Source organism: Hevea brasiliensis, chromosome 17 (assembly GCF_030052815.1).
Source record: "Hevea brasiliensis isolate MT/VB/25A 57/8 chromosome 17, ASM3005281v1, whole genome shotgun sequence".
NCBI lineage: Eukaryota > Viridiplantae > Streptophyta > Magnoliopsida > Malpighiales > Euphorbiaceae > Hevea > Hevea brasiliensis.
Genome location: NC_079509.1, coordinates 11418802 through 11442763, shown reverse-complemented (window position 1 = coordinate 11442763; position 23962 = coordinate 11418802). Strand labels below are relative to the sequence as shown.

General features: G+C 32.4%; 2 protein-coding genes and 1 pseudogene across 2 annotated transcripts; 2 read left to right on the top strand and 1 right to left on the bottom strand.

Moving 5' to 3' along the window:
- Positions 1-5296: 5296 nt before the first annotated feature.
- On the top strand, positions 5297-15436 carry LOC131175243 (pyruvate decarboxylase 1-like; annotated as a pseudogene).
- A 118-nt stretch (positions 15437-15554) lies between these two features.
- Positions 15555-17138, top strand: LOC131175242 (ninja-family protein AFP3-like). The gene is made up of 2 exons (XM_058138941.1): positions 15555-16152; positions 17050-17138. Exons 1-2 carry the CDS (start codon positions 15555-15557, stop codon positions 17136-17138), a joined length of 687 nt encoding a protein of 228 aa, XP_057994924.1.
- A 552-nt stretch (positions 17139-17690) lies between these two features.
- On the bottom strand, positions 17691-21141 carry LOC131175598 (pyruvate decarboxylase 2-like). The gene is made up of 6 exons (XM_058140251.1): positions 20556-21141; positions 19334-19497; positions 18605-19255; positions 18392-18509; positions 18090-18278; positions 17691-17987 (listed from the first exon to the last, which is right to left on the bottom strand). Exons 1-6 carry the CDS (start codon positions 21060-21062, stop codon positions 17817-17819), a joined length of 1800 nt encoding a protein of 599 aa, XP_057996234.1. The 5' UTR covers positions 21063-21141; the 3' UTR covers positions 17691-17816.
- Positions 21142-23962: the final 2821 nt, after the last annotated feature.

Genomic DNA, 23962 nt, shown 5'->3' with positions numbered 1-23962 from the left:
AATCATTGAGCTTGGCCTTGATGAATATTATCTATAATCTCACACAGCTGAGAATCCCTCTTTTGAGCAGCCTTAATTCGATCAATCAAGATAGGCCTAACTCGAAAATGTGCTAAGAGTGATCTAGCTATGATTTCAAACTCTACTCCCTGATCTAGCAACTCATGTAATTCACCAATCAAAGGCCTCATCTTGGTAGATATATGGGCTAAACTACCAGAAGACTTCCTGCTTAGAGCATCAGCCACTACATTAGCTTTTCCAGGATGATACTGTATGGTGCAATCATAATCCTTCAGCAATTTTACCCATCTTCTTTGCCTAAGATTAAGATCACGTTGGTCAAAGATGTATTTGAGACTTTTGTGGTCAGTGAACATTTCACAAGTCTCACCATACAGATAGTGCCTCTAGATTTTCAAAGCAAAAATTACTGCAGCCATTTCCAAATCATGAGTTGGATAATTCTGGTCGTGCCTTTTCAACTGACGAGAAGCATATGCAATAACCCGTCCATGTTGCATCAAAACACATCCTAAACCAATCCTAGAAGCATCACAACATAACCCCCTGATCCGGATGGAAGGGCTAACACTGGTGCTGTAGTTAAACGAGTCTTAAGCTCTTGAAAACTTTTTCACAAGCCTCAGACCACTGAAATTTCACATTCTTTTGTGTCAACTTAGTTAAAGGTGATGTAATACGAGAGAAGTCTTGAACAAACTGTCTATAATACCCTGCTAAACCCAAGAAACTACAAATCTCTGACACAGTTGTGGGTCTAGGCCAATGAAGCACTGCCTCAACTTTCTTCTTATCAACGCACACCCCATCCTTCGATATTGTATGGCCTAGGAAAGCCACACTATCTAACCAGAACTCACATTTTGAGAACTTGGCATATAGCTTATGTTCTCGTAAGGTCTGAAGGACAATTCTCAAATGCTGCTCATGCTCCTCCTTACTTTTTGAGTACACTAGAATGTCATCGATGAACACTATAACAAATTGATCTAAGAAAGGCTTGAAAACTCAATTCATGAGATCCATAAAAGCGGCCGGAGCATTGGTAAGACCAAAAGACATTACAAGAAATTCATAGTGTCCATACCTAGTCCTAAAGGCCGTCTTGAGTATGTCTTCTTTCTTGACCCTCAATTGATGATACCCAGATCGAAGATCAATCTTGGAAAAATATTTTGTACCTTGAAGTTAGTCAAACAGGTAATCTATGCGTGAAAGAGGATACTTATTACGCACAGTTACCTTATTCAATTGCCTATAATCAATGCACATTCTCAAAAACCCATCCTTATTCCGTACAAATAACATAGGAGCACCCCATGGAGAAACACCAGGGTGAATAAACTCGTTATCTAGTAGATCCTGTAGCTGCTCCTTCAACTCCTTAAGTTCTGTGGGTGCCATACGATAAGGTGGCATAGATATGGGCTCAGTTCCAGGAACTTAGTCTATACCAAACTCTACCTCTCGCTCCGGGGGTAAACCTGATAAATCTTCTGGAAACACATTAGGAAACTCCTTAACCACTGTAACATTCTCCAAACCTGCACCTTCTACCTGAACATCTCTAACATAAGCTAGATAGCCTTTACACCTCTTTCGCAATAATCGTCTAGCACTCACTACAGACATAAGATTAATAGAGGCTATACTGCGATCTCCCTGAAATTGAAATTCTGCCTCCCCAGGAATTTAAAGAGTACAACTTTATTATGATAATCCAATGAAACGTGATAAGTGGCAAACCAATCCATGCCTAAAATCACATCAAACTCAAACGTATCCAAAGAAACAAGATCTGCAACTAATTCCCTATCTCCAATGTGAACTATACATCCCCTATACACCATATTAGTGTCTATTGCGTTCCTCATAGGTGTTGATACAGATGAAGGATACTCTTACAAAGTAGGTGGTGTACTAAATATCATGGAAAAGTATGGAGAAACAAAAGAATGGTTGTGCCCCAGTCTTAGCCATAGGCATCTGTTCAGATGTCTGATTAATAGTTGGAGGTGGTACCTCCCCTGTTGGATCAAGGTTTGCACCATTAAGAACCTTGGCCTTAGTTCTCCTCTTACGTCTAATAGACCCAGGCACCTATTCATTTTAATAAACAAGCATTAAATTTGAAAATGTGAGCCAAATTAAGACAGGTGAAAAAAAGTCTGAAGGGCCTTGGATATCTGAAGCAATGATAAACTGAAAAGACGTTAAGGATCCTATGCTCCGCAAGTTTACTAGACCTCAACCGAGCTCTGATACCACAAATGTAATGGCCCGGCCCACTAGTGATATTGTCCGCTCTGGGTTGAAGCCCTCACGGTTTTAAAACGCGTCAATAGGGGTTAGGAACCTCCATCTTATAAACCCAGCATCTCTCCCGTGTTTTGTCGATGTGGGATTTGCCTAGCGTCAATAGGGGTTAGGAACCTCCATCTTATAAACCCAGCATCTCTCCCGTATTTTGTCGATGTGTGATTTGCCTAGGGTGTTACAATCCACCCCCCTTATGGGACTCAGCGTCCTCGCTGAGGTTTGCCCCACCATCGTTCAAGGTTGCACGCGGAGCAGCTCTGATACCAACTTTGTCACGACCCAAAATTCTAAACCGTGACCAGCGCATAATTTAAGTATTCTTAAATCATGCAAGCCTTATCAGAGTATCTTAAATGAATATATTGTCACTTACTAATCCCAAAAATAGACAAAATCCAAATAAACAAAATGCTGAATAAATATCATAATTATCCCATAGGTAAACTGCGGAGTCTCTACAGATTTCAATAAAAACTCAAACTGTTCAATAAACTAAATTAATTATTAGCCCGAGAAAACATGAATTCGGGCATACCATGAGAACAAATCAAAGTTGTCCCTCTCCAGAAAATGGACTGAATACTTGGATCAGCTGCAGAATTCTACTGATCTGAAACAGATAACAGACAGAAAAAACGTGGTTTGAGCTAGATGCTCAGTGAATGATAATTATAGCACACAACGGAATAGGAGCAGGCAGACGCTTGATTAATTTCACAATAAATTTTCTATTCAATAAAATCATGCTCATGCTGTCAAAATCATTAATAAAATAATTTCATATAACATATATATAAAATAAATTCATTCAATAAAAATTTTATGGTACAATACACCAGGGTGATGATACCCCACATCACCAAAGGCCAGATGGTAAGCGCGCAACCAGATATCAGATACTTTCCTCCTCCTTCACAGATATCAATGCATATGATACTAATGCAAACCATAAACTGCAATGATGCATGACTCAACAATGCAACCTAATACCGTGATAGTCCCCACGGCGGGGCCAGATAACAGAAACAGATACTGGGCACAGGTACCAACTCAAAACAGAAAACCAATTTTGTACATATCAATCAAAATCAATAAAAAATTTCAGATATCAAATAATAACTGATAGTGCAATTCCAATAGTGTATTTCAATAGTTTCAGAGAGTCAATAAAATCAAATCAATCTCAAATCAATTCAATAAAATCAAATCAATCTCAAATCACTTCAATAAAATCAAATCAATATCAAATCAATTCAGTAACACATCGGTAAATTTTATAGTCAAATATCAATCAATAATAATACATTAAAGGCCTGTTCCCGGAATCCTAATGGGTCTAATGCAGAGATAGTTGACAAAATCAATTATTTAATCAAAATCGAAATAAAATTCAATAATAAAATAAAATTCTAGAAAATCACATATAAAATCATTGTTAAAATATTGATTTAAAATTTCATTTAATAATAAACTTAATGCTAAGAAATTTTTAAAGGGACAAAAACAGTGCCATGTACTATAATTATCACTCACTTGGAACCTCCAAGACAATAGTTATTTTCAATGGAAGTGAGACAATTTCAATTGGCTGATTGAATATTCGAATCTCCTACACACCCAAAGTATTAAAGAGAAATATTAAATAATAGTAAAATAAAAGAAATTTTAATATATATATATACACACGCACAGTAACGCAGGGACGCAGGACGCACGTCAACCAAAATATATATATAAACGCAGGGACGCAGGACGCACGTCAACCAAAAAAAAAAAAAAAAAAAAAATATATATATATATATATATATATATATATATATATATATATAAAATCTAAATTGAAGGTTATTATCTCGCAGTAATCATGATCAACCCAATTCAATACCAATGATCAAAGGAAAAAAAAAATAATAAATTTCTAGAGTAGTGGTAACAAATCGAGGAAAAAAAATAAAATCAAATTCACCCATTATTAAATAAGGAATGAGAATTTTTACCTTGAAAACAGAATCGAACATGGTACATAGAGAAGTAAAAATTTAGGGATTCTCTGTTGAGAGTATTTGATAGAAGAAAAAAAAAAAAAAAGAGGTGACAAATAGGTTTTGAGAGCAAAGTTTAGCAGAAGAGATGATTAGGGTATATATATATTTCAAGAGTTCTATTAGGTGTAGAATGGGATAAGAGTTATTATTGAACTGGGTTGTTCAGATTGCAGATATATATTTAATTTCAAAAATAAAAAAAAATAAATAAGTAGACCATCTAATAATATATATATATATATTTTTATAAATATATTAAATTATTGTTAGCTAATTAAAATAAAATAATAATAAATAATAAATGTATATGGGTTTTCACATTTAGTATGTTTTTAAAGGTTTTTTTTTTTAACTTATAGTTAAAATTGATTTGAATAACCTAAAGTAGTGTCATTTTGACGATTGGTCTTTCTTCCAATCAATTGGCATATATATCATAATTTTAATTGTCAATTTATTTCAAAATTTACCGTTTACTAAAAATAATAACTATTTACAATTAAGCTAAAATTTTTAAAAATTAAAGAATTTGCTATAGTAGTGAAAGTTAAAAAAAAATAAAATTTTTATTATCAAAACTATTTTAAATTAAAAAAAAATTACAAATAATAAAAAAATTTGGAAGCATAGAGTATCATATCTAATAAGATAGATATTTTGGATCCTACTTAGAAAAAAAAGAATAAACCAGCTACTGCCTGGAGTATCTCCTACTTTCATCTCTGAGGCATTTAATTCAACTGCCTATAAAAAGATTGAGATTGTAGTTATAAATCTCGGTGGATTTCACTTCTTACAATAAAATTAGACACAGAATGAGGAAATTACAACAAGTTAAGAAATCAACACTATTCATGGTTTGTGGGATACGTGTGGGATCTGATTAAAAAAAAAAGGGTTTGTGGGATATGTGCGCGGTGTGCCTTGCGTTGTATCACTCCACGATCTTACTTGTCAAGTTTCAGTAAAAATTAGAGCGCATCTCATTATGGTTGGAAGCTAACGTTCTGTACTCGTTTTATTGCATGCCATCATCAATGTTTGGACCAAGCCCAAGAACAGATTGATAGAGCAATGACAATATGTTTAGAAGAAAGCAAGCCTGTTTATATCAGCATTAGCTGTTATTTGGTGGCCATGCCTCCTCCCACTTTCGTTCAGGATCCTATTACACTCATCTTCTCTTCGATGTAAGATTATAATTCAGAAATATTGATCTCTAAATGTATAATTTGTTTTATACTCCTCTTCTTTTCTTGTTTTCAGGATGAGTAACTACATGGCCCTGGAAGTAGCAGTGGAGGCAGTTGCAGAAATCCTGATTGAGGCAGAAGCCTGTTCTAGTGGCTAGACCAAGATTCCTTGTTGCTAAAGCCTGCAATGCCTTTGTAGAGTTAGCAGGTTCTTGTGGTTATGCATTTGCAGTCATGCTAGTTGCAAAAGGCCTTGTGTCAGAGAACTTCCCTCGCTTCATGGGACTTAGTGGGGCGCAGCAAGCACTCTTTACAGTGCTGAGATTGTGGAAACCGCTGATGCTTCGCTCTTTGCAGGACCAAGTTTTTATGATTTGATCTGTGTTGGCCATTCATTGATATTCAATAAGAAGAAGGCTATTATTGCAGAACCTGAAAGAGTAACAATTCCGAACATGCCTGTACTTTGGCGCGTACGGTTGAAAAAATTCCTTGAAAAACCAGCGAAAAGACTTGATCATAACACTAGTGCATATGAGAACTACCAGCGGATTTGTGTTCCAGAGGCACTTACTCTGCAATCTGAGCTCAATGAGGACTTGAAGGTTAATGTTCTGGTCAAGCACATACAGAAGATGTTGTTGGGTGACACGACTCCGTTAGCTGAGGCAGGTGATGCATGGTTTCATTGCCAGAAACTGAAATTGCCAAAGGGTCTGTGGATAAGCAATCTGTCACCATGGATACATATGAAGAAAATCTAATAACATGCCAGGCTGTGTAGAGAAAAGAGTATGAATTTGGGAATCTATGCAGAGTCAGTTACCATATGCATCGATTGGTTGGTCAATAGGTGCAACTCTTGGACTTGCACAGGCTGAACCAGACAAGCGAGTTATAGCTTGTATAGGAGATGGAAACTTCCTGGTTTCTATAGATTACACGATATACATATATAATATGATTAATATCTTCACGGTTAACTCTCTCTGATTCATTTACTCCATAGAAGAAATTAAGTCAAAAACTGTCTTTTTGCCTGAAATTAAGTCAAAATTAAAGTTCATAAACTGGGGAATTAGCATGCATTGCTTATAAGCTCACAATCAATGCTATTGATGCCCTTTGTCAATAGAAAAGAAGATATTGGCAGAGGAGAAAAAAGAAGTAAAAAATTAAAATGATACTTTTTAATTATCCCAGGCATTAGTGAAAAATAAAATTAATTTTCATTATTTAACAACGGGCTATTGACTTCACAATCCCAGGCATTGGTAAAAATCAGATTAGTCAGATGAGGACTATTTTGTAATTTTTCAGAATCTGCAATTAAAATTTTTTTTGGCCGCGCGCAACCCAAAAACCGGAAAACCCTCTTCTGCCTGTGTGAACCCCTAATATTGTTGTATCAATGACTGATTCTATGGTATCAATGACTGATTCTATGGTATCAATGGCTGATTCTATGGTTTCTCTCTTGATAAGCTGAAAGCTTTATAGAACTCTCAAGTTCACAATGAAGAGAAGTGGTGTAGACCCTTATTTTGCAATGAGTATGTGTATTGAGACTATAAAAAACCTGATGATGAAAAATTATATGATTGTAAGATGTAATTAGAGGCATAGAGCTAAATTATTAATTCTGTGGTATGATCCTGAAAAAAAAAATAATATAATTTTTTGAGAAATTAAATTTAAATATAATTTGTTTTATTTAAATTTAATATGAGTAGTTCTTAAATGGACCTAATTAAGTTTAATTGAGCCTATGGGTCTAAGAAAGTTTAGTTAGGAATTTTAAATAAAACTCATTTAATTTATTTTCTAAAAATAAGAAAATATATATTTTTCTCTCTCTCCCATACAAACTCTCTCTCCCACTCTCTTACTCATTCCCTATTGGTGCCTTCCCACTCTCTTCCTCACTCTCTATTGGTGTCTTCCCCTTTCCCTCTTTTCCTATTGGTTGAAACATCTTATTCATATACCAGTCTCACCCAAATTCCCCAATCATATCTTAGTTATTTAAGTTATCTAAACCTTATCATCCTAGAACTCCAAACCCTACCACATCTCTTTCCCAAAACCCTATAAATACCCTACTGAGGGAGGAAAAAAAAAGGAAAGATTCAGAAAATTCAGAGCTATTTAAAGATATTTTAGAGCTATAAGAGATTTAGAGCTATATTCAAAACTCTTTTGGTTCTTTTCTTTTCTTCAATAAGATTTTCTTGCAAGATTTTTCTTGAAGCCCTAAGGTAAGTACCAAAGAGGGCATTTGCGTGGAATTTACATGGAACTAAACGGGAGTAAGCCATAGATATCATTGCCATACTAGAAAAGAAGACACTTTTTTAAAGGTAGCTTGCTCCAATGACAACTGCAATTATCACAAAGGAAGTAGCTCTAAATTCCTAAAATAATTGTTGGCATGAAAATGTAGTAATAATAGGATTTTTATTTGGTAAATTAAAATTAACTTTATTTTTAATTTAACTGACTTTTATATATAATTAATTTAAATAAATACTTGATAAATTGAAATTAATCTTATTTGTAAATTAAACTAACATTGGCATGTAAAATAAATATAATTTAATACTTAGTAATTGTAAAATAAATTTGTATGTTAGAAATCTTCATTAGGTTGTAATTGTTTAGGCCTTATGTGATATTAGAATAAATTACACATGTACATAATTAATTTAGTTTAATTATCCTTAGAGTAACTTGGTGAAAATTTAATTCATTAGTTTAAATAGAAACTTATGATTGTTTGAAATTGAATTTGTTTGTAAATTAAATTCTCAATAATAAATTAATTTTAATCATCTAGTTAATATCATTTAAATAATTAGTAACCCCATAGATAGGAATTACTTGTGCATCAAAATTGTTTATAAACAACAACCCTTTTGTGAATTACTTGCGTGTGTAGGATTATAATTGCATTTTTAGGATAAAATTTAATAGAGAAATAATAAACAAGACTTCTAAAAACATTAGTAGAGGACTAACACTCGAATCAACAAGGTTAGACCAGACGTAAGGGTTGCCTAACAACTTCCTCTTACGTACCTAGTTTCCCAAACCTAGACATTGAGCTATGGTAATGACAGTTGTGGAAACTCTGCAAGGAGTAAGTTGCCATCCATGACCCTCAGAAGAAATACTGAATATGTCTCGGTTATTACCCAGGTGATGACTCATGTCTATCTATGCCTTCGTGACATAAATCCTTAGTACCGTGGTAGTGTTATGGGAAGACGGTACTTACCAGTGGTTTGATTCTATTAGGATTGTATGAAGTGCATGTCTAGAAAATGCTATCTAAGGTAGTGGTATTTAAGTGAGACCATTGTGACTCCACCATCTTTCCTAGGCATTACCTAGTGCATTTTATATAATTCTAGTAGATGAAATTTTGCCTCACAGCCCCCTTTTACAAGTGGGCCCTCAACATGGTATGATCTCAGTCTCTACAATTTTGTTCATTCTCTTAGTCTGAACTTGGCAATTTATTTAGGTAAATTATTATTATTATTATTAAACTCTATTTTGTATTATTATTATTATTATTATTATTATTATTATTATTATTATTATTATTATTATTATTATTATTATTATTTAACTCTATTTTGTATTCTTTTGATTTCAATATGCACGCATAACATGAGAGTGCTCGTATTAGCCCCTTTTTATTAGGAAATCGAATGGTGTGTGAGAGCCAGAGTTGACTATTTTGGGCTTGTGGTGTTTGGGCGAGTCTTGATTTCAATGTGTATCTTTGGATGTTGCAATGTGCGATTGATTCTTCTAATGATAATTAGATCTCTATTTGATTGGATTGACAGTGTTGATGTGGCTTTGTTAGAGGAAGTATGAGTTAAATCCAATGGAGAATTGGTATTGATAGGTCATGTGATAAGTGAAAGGGTGTTTTGAAATAGGATGTATTTTTTGAAGAGACAAGTGGGAGGGGCAGGATGAATGACTAAGCTAACAGGAACCCACAGGAGTAAACCAGATTCATGGGAAAGGGAATTTGTTATAATATATTTGAAGTGGTAGTAAGCACTGCACACAACTTTTTATTTAGAAAAGCAAGATAAGATGCTAAATCCATGTAGGTCTGTTATCACTTGAATTCTCAATTCAATTCTTTTGAGGAAGAAAGTTTCTCGCTATGTTTTAGTTTTGCGTATTCTTTCTTTATCTAGTTGCTTGGAATTTAAGGCTTTATTTTAATTGGAAGGTTTTGAAAGAGCAAAATCTCTTCTAAAACATGAAAATACAGTGAAAATATTACTCTTTTTTGGATTAGGGGAAATGGAGAGAAAAAGAAAAGAAGAGAAATGTGATTCTTGAAATTTCCTTTATTTGAATGGCAAATAGATGGGAGAAATGAGAAGAAAGGGAGGTAAATTACATTTCCTAATTTCTCTTCACTAACCCAAAATATTTCACATGAAATTGAGAAAATTAGATACTATTTATATTAAAATTACTTATATACCCTTAACATTATGTAATAACAAAATCACAACTCATAGCAATTAAGTAATTCTATTAGGAGAAAAATTTTATTTTTTTTCTATTTTAGCGAGGTATCCAAAGAATGAAAAAAAATTAGTTTCACTTCTTTTCTCTCTATTTCTTCTCTTTAATTTCTCATCATTTCCTCCACACAATTAAGAACCAAATGAAAGGTTAATTTTCATTTCTTAAGGTAAATGAATAGATGTTTAAGCTTTTTGCCAAGCTTGGTTTTAAAACATACTACATAGATGTAAGAAGCATTGATGTAATAGAGTTTTTACTTCAAAATATCCAGAAGCTATTTCACGTCTGGCATCAAGATAATGGTGTCTATGCCAGGGACAGTCGGCATAAAATGTAACCAAAAGTTGTGATAGAAGCCTAGAAGGGCAGCAAAAGAGTATCACATACAAAACTAAAAGTTTTGTTTTTTGCATACTTATGACATGTGTAACCCCGCCTAAATAGTTTGTACTTAGCCGGTCCCAAGCCTGTATAAAGGAAGAGGGTTGCGGTAGATGACAACCAACATAAAAATTTCATCACACCTCATGATATGGATTCAAATGATATAAACGTTGGGGCATCCTCTACTTACAACGCGTAGTGAAAAGAAAGAGGGACTAGTATAAAAAATTACCTAAGTGTAATAATAATGAGGCATATAAACAGTACAAGATAGCAAAGAAAGAGGCAAAAAAGGCAGTTAGTCCAGCAAGAGCGCAAGCCTTTGAAAAGTTATATGAGAAACTTGGACTAAAGAAGAGAAAAAAGATATTTATAGAATAACAAGGAGGAGATAAAGAAATGTCAAGATCTCAATCAAGTTAGGTGCATTAAGGATAAAGAAGGAAAAATATTGGTGAAAGATGAGGACGTTAAAGAAAGATGGAGAAATTATTTTGATGATCTCTTTAATAATAGTTAAAGTGGTAATAGCGTGAATATAGACTACAAAGCAATAGAAAAGAATGTGAATTATATTAGAAGGATTAGATCTTTAGAAGTAAAGAAAGCACTTAAGAGAATGAAAGTGGATAAAACCTGTGAACCCGATGAAATATCAATTGAAGTATAAAAGTGTTTGAGAGATATGGGAGTGGCATAGTTAATTAAATTGTTTAATAAGATTCTAAACTCAAAGAAAATGCCTGATGAATAGATGAGGGGTATTTTACTACCTATTTTTAAAAATAAGGGAGATATATAGAGTTACTCAAACTATAGAGGAATTAAACTCATGAGCCATACTATGAAGTTGTGGGAGAGAGTTGTGGAACATCGACTACATCATAACACTTTTATCTCTTTCAATCAATTTTTCTTCATGCCTGATAGTTCAACTATGAAAGCGATCTTTCTCATTAGAAGTTTGGTGGAGAAATATAGATATATAAAGAAAGATCTACACATGGTTTTTATCGATTTGGAGAAGACTTATGATAGTGTTCCAAGAGATGTCTTATGGAGAGTGTTAGAATAAAAGAGGATATCTATTAGGTATATACAAATGTTGAAAGATATGTATGAAGGAGCAACTATTATTGTGCACATAGTGGAAGGGGACACAAGAGATTTTTCTATCTCAGTTGGATTGCACCAAAGTTCAGCTATAAGCCCTTATATTTTTACATTAGTTTTAGAAATGAAACATATACAAGAGAGTATCCCTTAGTGCATGATATTTGCGAAATGATATAATTCTGATAGATGAGACGCGAGAAGGAGTCAATAGAAAGCTAGAGCTTTGGAGAAGTACTCTAGAGCCAAAGACCTTTAAGTTAAGTAGAACGAAGACAAAATGCATGCATAGCAAGTTCAGTGAAGGCCGAACTAGTGATAAGGAAGGAGTTAGTTTGAATAGAGTGATACTGCCCCAAAGTAATCACTTTAAATATCCCGGTTCAATCATTCAAATAGATGAGGGATGTGAGGAGGATGTTAGTCATAGGATTAAAGCCGGATGGTTGAAGTGGAGACGTGCCACTGGAGTTTTATGTGATTGCAAGATTCTCAATAAGTTGAAAGGAAAATTTTACTGTACAGCCATACGACCGGCCATGTTATATGGTAGTGAGTATTGGGTACTGAAGAAGTCATATGTATCTAAGATAAGAGTTACAGAAATGAGAATATTAAGGTGGATGAGTGGCCATACTAGACTAAATAAAGTCCGTAATGAGAATATTAGAAAAAAGGTAGGAGTGGTACCAATTGAGTATAAGTTGAGGAGATTGAGGTGGTTTGATCATATGAAGCGTAGACATACGGATGCTCCAGTTAGACAAGTAGAGCACATTATGTTAAAGGATAAAAAGAAAAGAAGAGGTAGACCTAAACTGACTTGGAGGAGAGTAGTACAACATGACCTAGAAGCATTATACATTCCCGAGGATTTAACCTAATATCGTTTAGAGTGGAGAAAGAGAATTCATATAGCGACCCCAAATTTTTAGGATAAAGGCTTAGTTGAGTTGAATATACTTGTGACATGTGTGTGGTTGAATCTTTAATAGCTTTCATTCATGACTTCACTCAAAATTCATCAGTTAAGATGATCGCATAATTATTTCAACAATCTATTGTTGGGAAAGAGAAATCTTTAATAAAAGACTTAGGTTCCTTACCTATGCAATCTCATCCACCTATGCAATCTCATCCAGAATTGAGTTGCAAGGAAATTTCAATTGCAGATTCTGTTTTGTTGTGTAGTTTTAGATGAATTATGGATGCCTCATGGAACTTTTGGTTGAGTTTTGTTTTTCAAGACAAGAAAATGCTTAGGTTTATGACATGTGTGATAAATAGCGTCAATAATCTCCCTACCTTTTGTTGTTCTGAAGCAAGGTTTGGTGTTCATCTCTCACAGTTGCTCAAACTGTTTTGCTGATTTTATTCATAAATCTATTCCTATACCATCATTTCATGAGCTTGTCTTGGATAAACTTAGTGATATTCACAACTCTTTAGGAAATTAGAATTTTTTAGAATTGATAGTTTGATAAATTGTTGCTCAACTACGAAGTGAGTCATCAAAAGCAGATTTTCACTGTATGTCATTTGTTCTTCCATAAAAATTGCAAGTGGAGATTTTCTTTTCTTCTTTGTCCAAGAATTCACTTTTTTTCTCATTGCAGAAATTGCTTCGAGCTGGTGGACTGTTTTCAAGATCCATTTTTCTGATGCGGAAATGCAGTGATCTCATGGCAATATAAGGGTAATCACCACTGATATGTTTTTGAAGTTTATTCCCAGATATTCTTGAGCAAACTGGAGAAAAAACAAGCTCTCTTTCGGAGAACTGTAGTTGCTTTGCAACTGATTAATTTCTGATAAATTTATTTTCTTATAACGATTTATCTAACCATAACATTGTACTGAAAACCTGAAATGCTTATGCTTATATCTTCTGCACTTTCCTTCTTGTATTTTCATGAGAGACCTCTGCCTTAGTACGTTGCAAAATGCATGCGTGATATAAATTATATCATAAAATACAAATAATAAATTAAATGAGAATAATTTAATAAAATATTATTATTTTTGAATTGTTTTTTAATTTATAAATTGATTTTATAAATTTAAAAATATTATAAATAAATAAATAAATTTATTTTGAAAGTTTATAATCGGCTTTTAAATTAAGGAAAACCCTCTATGTCGTAGCGGAATAATGCCATATTGCCAAATCCCACCCATTAGAAATTGGCTGCCAAAACACCCCTGATTTCGAGACGTGTCCACTGAACTGACACCACAAACTTACCTAAACTCAGCAAAAGTGACTTTTTTTATTTACGCCAACGCCGCCATTGCTTGCCTGAAGCTGCAAGCCCCACTCTCATTTCCTTCCTGTTTCCCACTCTCTTATTCACTATTACCACGCCAACTTTTACTTCTTCCACTCTCATTTTCTAAAACAAATAACTGCCTATCAAAAATGGGATTCAAGACGTAAGAATGGCAACCAATCGCTGCTCCGTCTTCCCTTTAGCGGAGTTTGTGATTGGGGTAGGGCTCTCCATCGCGGACAGATTGTCTCATGGATATTTTTTAATTTAAATTTATTATTAGATAATATAAATTTACTTATAAAAAATATTTAAATTAAAATTAAAATTTTAAATATAATAAATATCTGTATTTTTATTAAAATTATAATTTAAATATATAAATACATGTAAATTATGTTTTAATAAAATAATAAATATTATGAGATTGGGGCAAGAAATTTTATCCTTATTTTTTGTTTTACATAATATTAAAATCAGAATTAAATTAAAAAAATTCATTAATTAAAAAAAATAAATTTGAAAATAATTACCGTCTTCTCAAGTCGATTAAATTACTAAATATATTTAAAAGAAAAGATAATAATTTTGCACTGTAAAAATGAAAAAAAAAAAGAAGAAAACTGAGCATTTCATATATTAAAATATTTTTATTTAAATTTAGTATTTATTTAATAGATAAATTACATCACACATATTTTATTTTGAATGTGTAATAAATAAATCTATAAAAAAATTTAAATATTATATTTTAAATTTATAATAAATTAAACCTTGGTAAGTTTTTCCCTTAATTCCTAATCAGATTCCCTTTACAGCTTCTCTTTGCCAATGGAAAGAAAGAATTGGAAACAGGTAAAATTTGCCTGGCAATAGCTATTTAAGGCACTTGAATTAGCAGAAAAGGATGGGGGAAATTACAAAAGTAGCCCAAATGGATTAAGAGGGGAAGGAGAACAGAAGAGTAGTTGGTAGGTAGAGCAGGGAACAGGTGTTTTCTGGTATCATGAGTCAGCAGAGAGAGCTGCAACTTGCAAAAAGACTCGGAGACGGCACACAGAGGCTGTAATAAACAGTACATGACATTGGTATAATGTATTCTCTCTCTCCACTGCTTGCCACGTGGCCTTTTTGAAATGTGTTGTCATCTATAAAACCAAAAGGAAACTGTCTTTCCTACTCCATTTCGTGAGTTAACTATTTTTGGTTTTCTTTCCAATTCATTTTCTCTGCTGATAGCTTAACTCCCCTCGGTTTGAAGTTCTTTCTCTCTGGAATCAGCCTGAAAACTGTGCAACTTCAGCAGGGTTTGTCACCTTTTTCTTTGTAATTCTCTTTCTATTTTCTTGCTCTATCATTATCTGCAACTTCCAGCTCTTTCCAGGTTTTTTTACTGATATTTTAGCAACTTCCAGCTCTTTTCCAGGTTTTTTTACTGATATTTTAGCTTTTTTTTTTTTTAGCCTGCAATGATTTGAATTCTTACTCTGTTACTGTGGATTCTTTAGTTGGTGTGCGATGATATACTGATTTTTAAGCTTTGGATTCTATTTTTTATGTTGTCTAACTTCATCTGCTCTGTGATGACAGAAAAAGTTACTGCAAGAGATTCAGTCCAGTCTTTTCAGTTTCCTTTTGAAATGGATGAAGTTTCTGAGAAAGTGAAGGTTGAAGAAACCGAACTTTCCCTCAAGCAAAACAATGGGCAACCAAAATACCTTTTGAAGAGATTCTCACCACAAGAGAATCCCAAAGAAACTACCCAATTGAGCACTCAAGAAATTAAACAAGAAAAACTAGACATCAATCTTGGACTCTCTTTGGGTGGCATTTACAGTGAAAACTCCAGTGGAAAACCTCTAACTAGATCATCATCAATCATTGGGGTGCTGACCCCGAAGAATGACCATCAGGAGTTTGATTCTCCATTGCCTAATTCCTTCCTTTCATTGTCAAGGTCTTGCTCCGTTCCTACTGAGGCAGAGCAAGAGCAGAGGAAGGCAAGTCTGATGGCTTTGGCAAGGAGGGGAATTGAGTCTACTCAGAGATTCATGGGGGAGAGGAGTAAGAAGGAAGACCCCGAGCAGCAAAAATCTCCAGCTAGAGAACCAATGCCATCTTCACCGTCTAAAGTAGCTGCCTGGGCTGCCGCTTCTGCTGCTAAGAGCCCTGCCTTGTGTCGTGCCCTTGTTCAGATCAAGAGGCAGTTCGCTTTGTATGGCAACAGAAAACTTGAAGGTATAATTTTCTCTCGTCTGCCATGCTTAGTTTAATTAAATTGAATCTAGTTTTGATTCTTTGCTTACATGCTCAATGTTACTGATGTATTTGTGTTTGTGATTCTCATGGCTTGTTGTTTCACTTATCAAATGATACCAAATTCAAGTCCTCTCCTTTTCTTTTATTGGTTTGCTGTTTTGTTTAATGAAAAAAATTAATTATAGCTTAATTTTACTTTTGTCGTTAAGTTCTTGTTTTGTTTCTTTGTCTTACTTAATTCCATTAAAAAAAAAAGCTTAAAAAGAGCTACCTTAACTGAATTCTACTTAGTGTGTTTAAGCTACTAAATGATCTTCTTTGTTTGTTGTCTTTTAAGCATATTATATTAGTATCAGAGTTTTAAGCGTTGGTAGCACTAGAGTCCAGGAGGTTGAAGAGGTGAGAGAGTGACCATATATACCTACAACAAGCTAAACGAAATAAGTGAGTGTTGTTGCTGTATGAATCATGTAGGAGATAATGGAGCAACTTGCGCAATTTATTCAAGTTGTGTTTCTCTACGGCAAATTTTCTTTTATTCCTCAAAATATGTCCTGCTTATAACTACATGCCTCTGCCCACGTAATTAACGGCGGGACACTTTCCGAAACATAGCCTTGCATCAGGAAGTACGCCACTACCAATGTAATTAGCTTTGCAATTTCAATTTGGGAAAAAGTTAAAATAGGCCCTTAAACTTTTGAACAGGTTCAAATAAAGTCAATTTTAAGTTTTTTTTTTTTTTTTTTTCAAATCTACCCAAAACTTTTTTGATTTAAATTCAATTGGGAAAGGTTAATTTTGAGGGAAGCTTCGAATCATGGCAAGTCTGTAATTTGATGATACTGTTTGCTTAATGTTCCACATCCACGGCAGGCATTGTGGTTTCACTATTGCACTACAAAGCCATTGTTGTAACTTTGTGCTCAACGACAATTTTCAATCAAATTGGGGGTGCCCAATGAGCTTGTTGCTAGTCCATGATTTATTAATCGGTGTTATCCCTTCCAACTCTGATCTTCAAGAGATAAGATGAAATGACATGGGTTTTCTGGTTTTTGTTCTTCCTTCTATAATTTTTTTTATTAAAAATAATGAATAATTTTAATATTTAAAAATTAAATATATATTGTTTTACTATTTCTCGACTTATTAAAAGTTTTGAGTTAATTTGAACTAAAAGTTTAAAATTGCTAGAAAGTGTGTTTAATGCGATGTTATTGATGTTGAAAAATCGATCAAAATTTGATAAAAGTTATTTTAAAATATAAATATTTTTTATCTCAATGTTAAGTCAGACGACAAACTAATAAAACTACTCATACTTTTAATAAAAGTGTTTTTATTACTTGCTATTCTCTCACATTTATTTTAGGAAGAGGGCCTTTGAATTTTAGGCCCCTGTAAATTTAAGTCTGCATCCACACTTAATTAGAAAATGAAAAAAATATTTTGTTCTGCAAGATAAAATGGATCATTAATTTTATAGCGTATCACTAAATTATAATTTATGATTAAAAGGACATTATTTATAATTTTATAAGCCAAAGGAAATTACTGTCTGGACCTGATTAAGTAGACATCATTTATGGTAGTGTCCACACAAACTGAATTAGCATCTCTTCCTTCAGAATAAGCAGACGCTAACGAGAGTTGGGAGGTCGACTATTGCCAGCAGCAAGCCTGCAAACAAACTGAAGCAGCTCTTTGCTAGTATCATCCCTGTGAACTATCACCTCTATAAAGCACAAGCAGTTCTTCTTATCACCCATAGCTGTTTCAATTGCTGCAATTAGTTCCTTCTCGCAACGAACCTATAATTAAAAAACATGTTGGTCATGGTAATTTTGTGGAAAGTGGGAATCTGAAGTCTCGAGTTCATATGTCCACCGAAAAAATAAAAATTATTTCATTACCTTGGTAGTCCAACAGTTGCCTTCCCCATTCTGTATTGTATTAACTAACCCAGCGTAGCTCCAGTTCTTGATCACGTTGTAGGGACCGTCGTGAATCTCAACTTCTATTGTGTATCCACCATTGTTTATCAAGAATATGATGCTGTTGTGTCCCCATCTAAGCATTGTGGACACTTCTTGTGGGGCCATCTGCAAGCCGTGCATATGCTTAATTAGGAAAAAAAGACAATTTTTGCCTTAAATGAATCAGAGTTAGCCGTGAAGATATTTAATCATATTATATATGTGTAATCTATGGAGACCTGGAAGCTTCCATCTCCTATAACAGCTATAACTCTCTTGTCTGGTTCAGCCTGTGCAAACCCAAGAGTTGCACCTATTGACCAACCAATTGATGCATATAGCAGCTGAGTCTCATACCTGCACAGATTCCCAAATTCATTTTCTTCTCTCTATAAAGCCTGGTAAATTAATAAATTTTCTTGATATATGTATCAAGGTGATAGATTGCTTACCCACAACCCTCTGGCAGTTTCAGTTTCTGGCATTGGAACCATGCATCGCCTGCATCAGCCAACAGAATCATGTCACCCAACAACATCTTCTGCATGTGCCCGAACATAATATTAGTCTTCAGGTCCTCACTGGGGTCAGATTGCAGAGGAAGTGCCTCTGGAACACAAATCCGCTGGTAGTTCTCATATGCACTAGTGTTGTGATCGAGTCTTTTTGCTAGTTTTTCAAGGAAGTTCTTCAATGGTACGCGCCAAAATACAGGCATGTTTGGAATTATTACTCGTTCAGGTTCTGCAATAATAGCCGCCCTCTTATTGAAAACCAATGAATGCCCAACACTGCTCAAATCATCAAAAATTGGTCCTGCAAAGAGTGAAGCATCAGCAGTTTCCACAATCTCAGCACTGTAAAGGGTGCTTGCGGCGCCCCAATAAGTCCCAATGAAGCAAGGGAAGTTCTCTGGCACAAGGCCTTTTGCAGCTGGCATGACTGCAATTGCATAGCCACAAGAATCTGCTAACTCTATGAAGGCATTGCGGGCTTTAGCAACTCGGAGTTTTGGTCCAGCAACCAGAACAGGCTTGACTGCCTTATTCAGGATTTCTGCAGCTGCCTCCACTGCTACTTCCAGGGCCATGTGGTTACTCATCCTGAAAACAAGAAAAAAAAGAGATGCAGATAAAACTAATTCTACATTTGGAAAGCAAAATTGCAGATTTTAATCTTACTTGGAAGAGAAGACGAGTGGAATAGGATCCTGAACGAAAGTGGGATGAGGGATGGACGCCAAATTACAGCTAATGCTGATATAAACAGGCTTTTTTTCTTCTAAACATGCTGTAATTGCTCCATCAATCTGTTCTTGGGCCTTGTCCAAATCATTGATCACGGCCTGCAATAAAACAGAAAGTTAGCTTGCAACCATAATGAGATATGCTCTAATTTTTACTGAAACCTGACAAGTAAGATCATGGACTGACAGACTAAGAGGCACACATCCCACAAACCCATTAATAGTCTTGATTTCTTGTATTAATTTCCTCATTCTGTCTAATTTTATTGGAAGAAGTCAAATCCACCGAGGTTTAAAACTATAATCTCAATCTTTTTATATACAGTTTAATTATGGTTGGAATTTGATAATTGATTTTGATTTTAAGATGTCTTATTAATTATGGTTAGTGAAAATTATTATTTATTTTTTATATTTTAATAAAATTTTTTTAGTCTATTTATTTTGAAAAATATATACTATGTACTCCTCCTATTTTATTATGTTAAACTATTTAGTCTCTCAATACTAATCAAACTATTATTTAGTTATTTTATTTTAGTAAAATTAATTAGTTAGTTTTTGAATTTTAAAAAATACATTAATTAATCCTATAATTTGGTTTCCTTAACTCTTTAGTCCCTTCAATTTTTATTACACCCAAATTGCCTCGATTCTTTTCTCTTTATTTCTCTCTCCATGTTTCTTCTTCTTTGCACTCACATCCTTCTTCTCCTCATTTTTTCTTTGTTTTTCATCATTTTGATAGACAATTATATAATTTATCTACCCAAAAAAGTTAAACAGTTCTATTAGATCTCCAAGTGCTCAAGGTGATAATTCAATAAAATTATTTTTCAACAGAGAAATCACAAAAATGATGCCTAAAAAATTAAATGAAAATACTTGAACTATTTTTTAAAAGATACAAAATTAGTTTCCACACAACAAAACTTTTATTTTTCATTCAGGAATATTTTTCAAAATAAAAGAACCAACTAATTAATTTCACTAGACTAAATAGTAATTTGATTAGTATCAAAATTCATAAACTAACATAATTGGATTTTATATATATATATATATATATATATATATATATATATATATATAATTTTTAAAATATTAGGATTTTGATTCTATAACGGGCACAAGTGACAAGTATTGGAAGGGTTTACTTGATGGCAAGTGACTGCCCGAAAGCACTGAAGCTCCTGGGAGAAATCCGACAATCCGATGGTGTGGTGAAGAATTGTTTTAGCGCCATAATCATTAGAATTAGGACCTCCAACGATACAAATTACTGCTAAATCTTGACTGTAAGCACCAGCTATAGCATTCAGAATGCTTAGACCACCAACTGTGAAGGTAACAGCACATGCACTCACACCCTTTGCCCTCGCGTACCCATCAGCTGCATACCCTGCATTCAGCTCACTGCAGCACCCCACCAGGTTCAGCCCTGGTTCTCCGATGAAGTAATCCAGAAGGGTCAGATTGGAGTCTCCGGGAACTGAGAATACGTCTGAGACGCCAACTTGAACCAGTCGGCGTGCTAGGTGGTGGCCTAGTGTGGGTGCTAATGAGGGTTTTGGTTTTGGTATGCTGTGCAGGCCATTGTTGAGATGCCCTTTGTTGATAAGCAATGCATTGTTGAGATGCCCATTTGTGGTGGTATTCTCCATTTTTGCAGAAAATTATCTATTATAGAGTAATATCAAAATGAAGTTGGAAATACTACGTGTATTCTTGCTTTGGATTTTTGGTTTGGTGCCTGAGGGGAAGTTGCATTTATATACCAGCTGGGGAGACTATTCATTTACTTGTAATTTTTGTAATTCCTGTAATAATTATTATATGGCTCTACTTTTTATATTTATATTTTATGAGTAAAAAAATACTACTCTAAACCCATGCTTGATATAAGATTAATAAGAGTAATTTAAATTAATATTGTTTAGAAATTAAATTAACTTTTTACTTAATTATAATTATCTGTTAATTTAGATAATTAAATTAATAATTATCCTATCAAAACTTATAAATATAACATTTAACTCTTGATTTTTGAAGTGTTCGTTTAGCATTATAATCGTAGGGTGAAAATTATTTTAAAAAAAAATACTATTACAAACATTATTTAAAAAATAATTATTTATTATTTTAATATTATTATAATTAAAATTTATTAAATTTAATTTAAATTATTTTTAATACTTTTTTATTAACATATTTTAAACAACGGCTATTTTAATAGCAATGTGAAATAAATTCTAAGTGTATTTTAGAATTTATTATGTGTAATTGGTCCAATCTCAAGTTGGAATTGGCTTTTTTTTTGGGTCAGTGAAATAGACATCCCAACCTGAATTACAGGTTTCGTCAATTTTAATTTTGGTTTAAGTAATTTAATAATTATTTTTTTTATTTTTTAAAATTCACAAACATGAATTGAATCGAATCAAAATCAAGACTTTATCTAATTTAAAAAGGAGAAAAATAATCTCAATTAGCTCAACCTGATAAATTTTTTTATCAGATTTAAGTTAATTTTCAGCTCGAATTAGATAATTACTAAATTTATGTTCATAACAAAATCAGGTATTTATTTACTGTGATAAGATAATATTAGAGATTAAATTTTGTTCATCATATTAGATGCACTTAGATGAACATATTAATTTTAATTAAAATTTTGAATTTTATTAATTTAATTATAAATTTTTTTGTATCATTTTTGGTTTTAGCAATAAATTTAATTAAAAATAATTAGACTAACCAATGTATAAATTATTCAAATATTTTTATTTATATATTGTCAGTTTTAGTTGATCTATTTAATTTTATTAATTTATTTTATAATTTTAATGAAAAAATGGACCTCCTTTTGATTAAAAAAATAATAAATGATTATTGTATTTAATATTATTATCTTAATTTTATTTTTTTTCTTTCTTTATTATATTTTTACATCTTTCTCATCATTTTATTCTAAATTTAAGGCCTAACAAATAAAATAAAATCCAATATTTAAACATAAAATATTAATAAATAATGTAACTAAAATAACTCTAATTATAATTTCCAAAATAATTAGTATTTGATTTATTAAAATAATATTTTTATTTGATTTATTTAAAAATAATTGTTAAAATGATAAAACAAAAATAAAATAATTAACTAATAACAATAAATTTGGAAAAATTTTGAATTATTTTATCAATTAATTCATCTAACTAAGATAACTACTAAAATTAAAATTAATATGAAAATTTTAGACTAAATTGATAAGATTAAAACGTTTTGTTAAAAAAGAAATCACTTATAAATATTTGGATTTTTTTAATTATTTAGCCTAATTTTAAATTATAAATAGTTTTATCACAAAATGATTTGAGAATAACATAATATGGTAATTAACTTTATTTTTAAAAAATAAACTTTAGTTTAGTCCATTGATTATAAAATATTAAAAAATAAAATTAAATAAAATTTTTAAAAAAATAATGTCGGTGTCCAAAGAACTCTAAGTTTGGCATAGAATGCTATTAAAAGTCCAAATTTATACCAATGGTAATATTATATGCCCTTAAAACATAAAATAAATAAATATATATATTTACTTATTAAATTTACAAATTTTATATATTTATATTTTAAATTTATAATTTAATTTTTTTTATTTTAAAATAAAATTATTGATGTATTTTATTATTATTGGTGAATAGAATAACTAAATATTGTAACATGATATCTCATAAGCATGCAGTACGACACATGATTATTGTGAGGAGAACATGCAGGGCAGAGTCTTGCAAGTTCGTTCTTGGGGTGGTTTTGCGATGAAGTTTAAATTGACACGTAATTTACGTGCATGTTGACTGAGGACTAAATACGGAGAAAATTTAAAATTAATTTTAAATATTAAATTAGAGAAAATTTAAAAATAAATTAATAAAATTAATCACTAATATTAAGATATTTCATAATTTAAAAAAATAAAAATTTTATAAAAAAAATGAAAATAAAAAGAGGACCTCTAGTTTTGTCGCTTCCTCCCTAGCACGGCGACGTTTGTGGCGTTTAGTAATAAAATGACATTTGATTTGAAATAAAAAAATTTAATTAATTACACGTGGAATGAAAATGCTTGCGCTTAGTGGGTTCTGACATGACGGTCCACTGCGTCACCTTTAGAAAATATTAAGTCTACTGTGTAGTCTGATCCACGAAAAAACGTGTAGTGAATTGGCACATGACGTGTTTCTTTGGTACTGAGTGTGGAAATTATTTTTTTTGGGTAAAAATATTATTTTAAATATTATTAAAAAATAATTTTAAAAAATAATTTTATTATTTTAAAATTTTTATAATTAAAATTTATTAAATATAATTTTAAATTATTCTTTAATTAATATATTTAAAAAAATAATTTTCCTAACAATAATTCCACAGTAATATCAAGTTAGCGTGTTCTGCCTTTTCTTACAGGGAAAAAAACATTGACACATGGCGTTGCAGAAAATGAAAAAGTTATGGCTAAATGAATTTGAATCAATCGCTGTTTCGATAAAAGAAAAAAAGT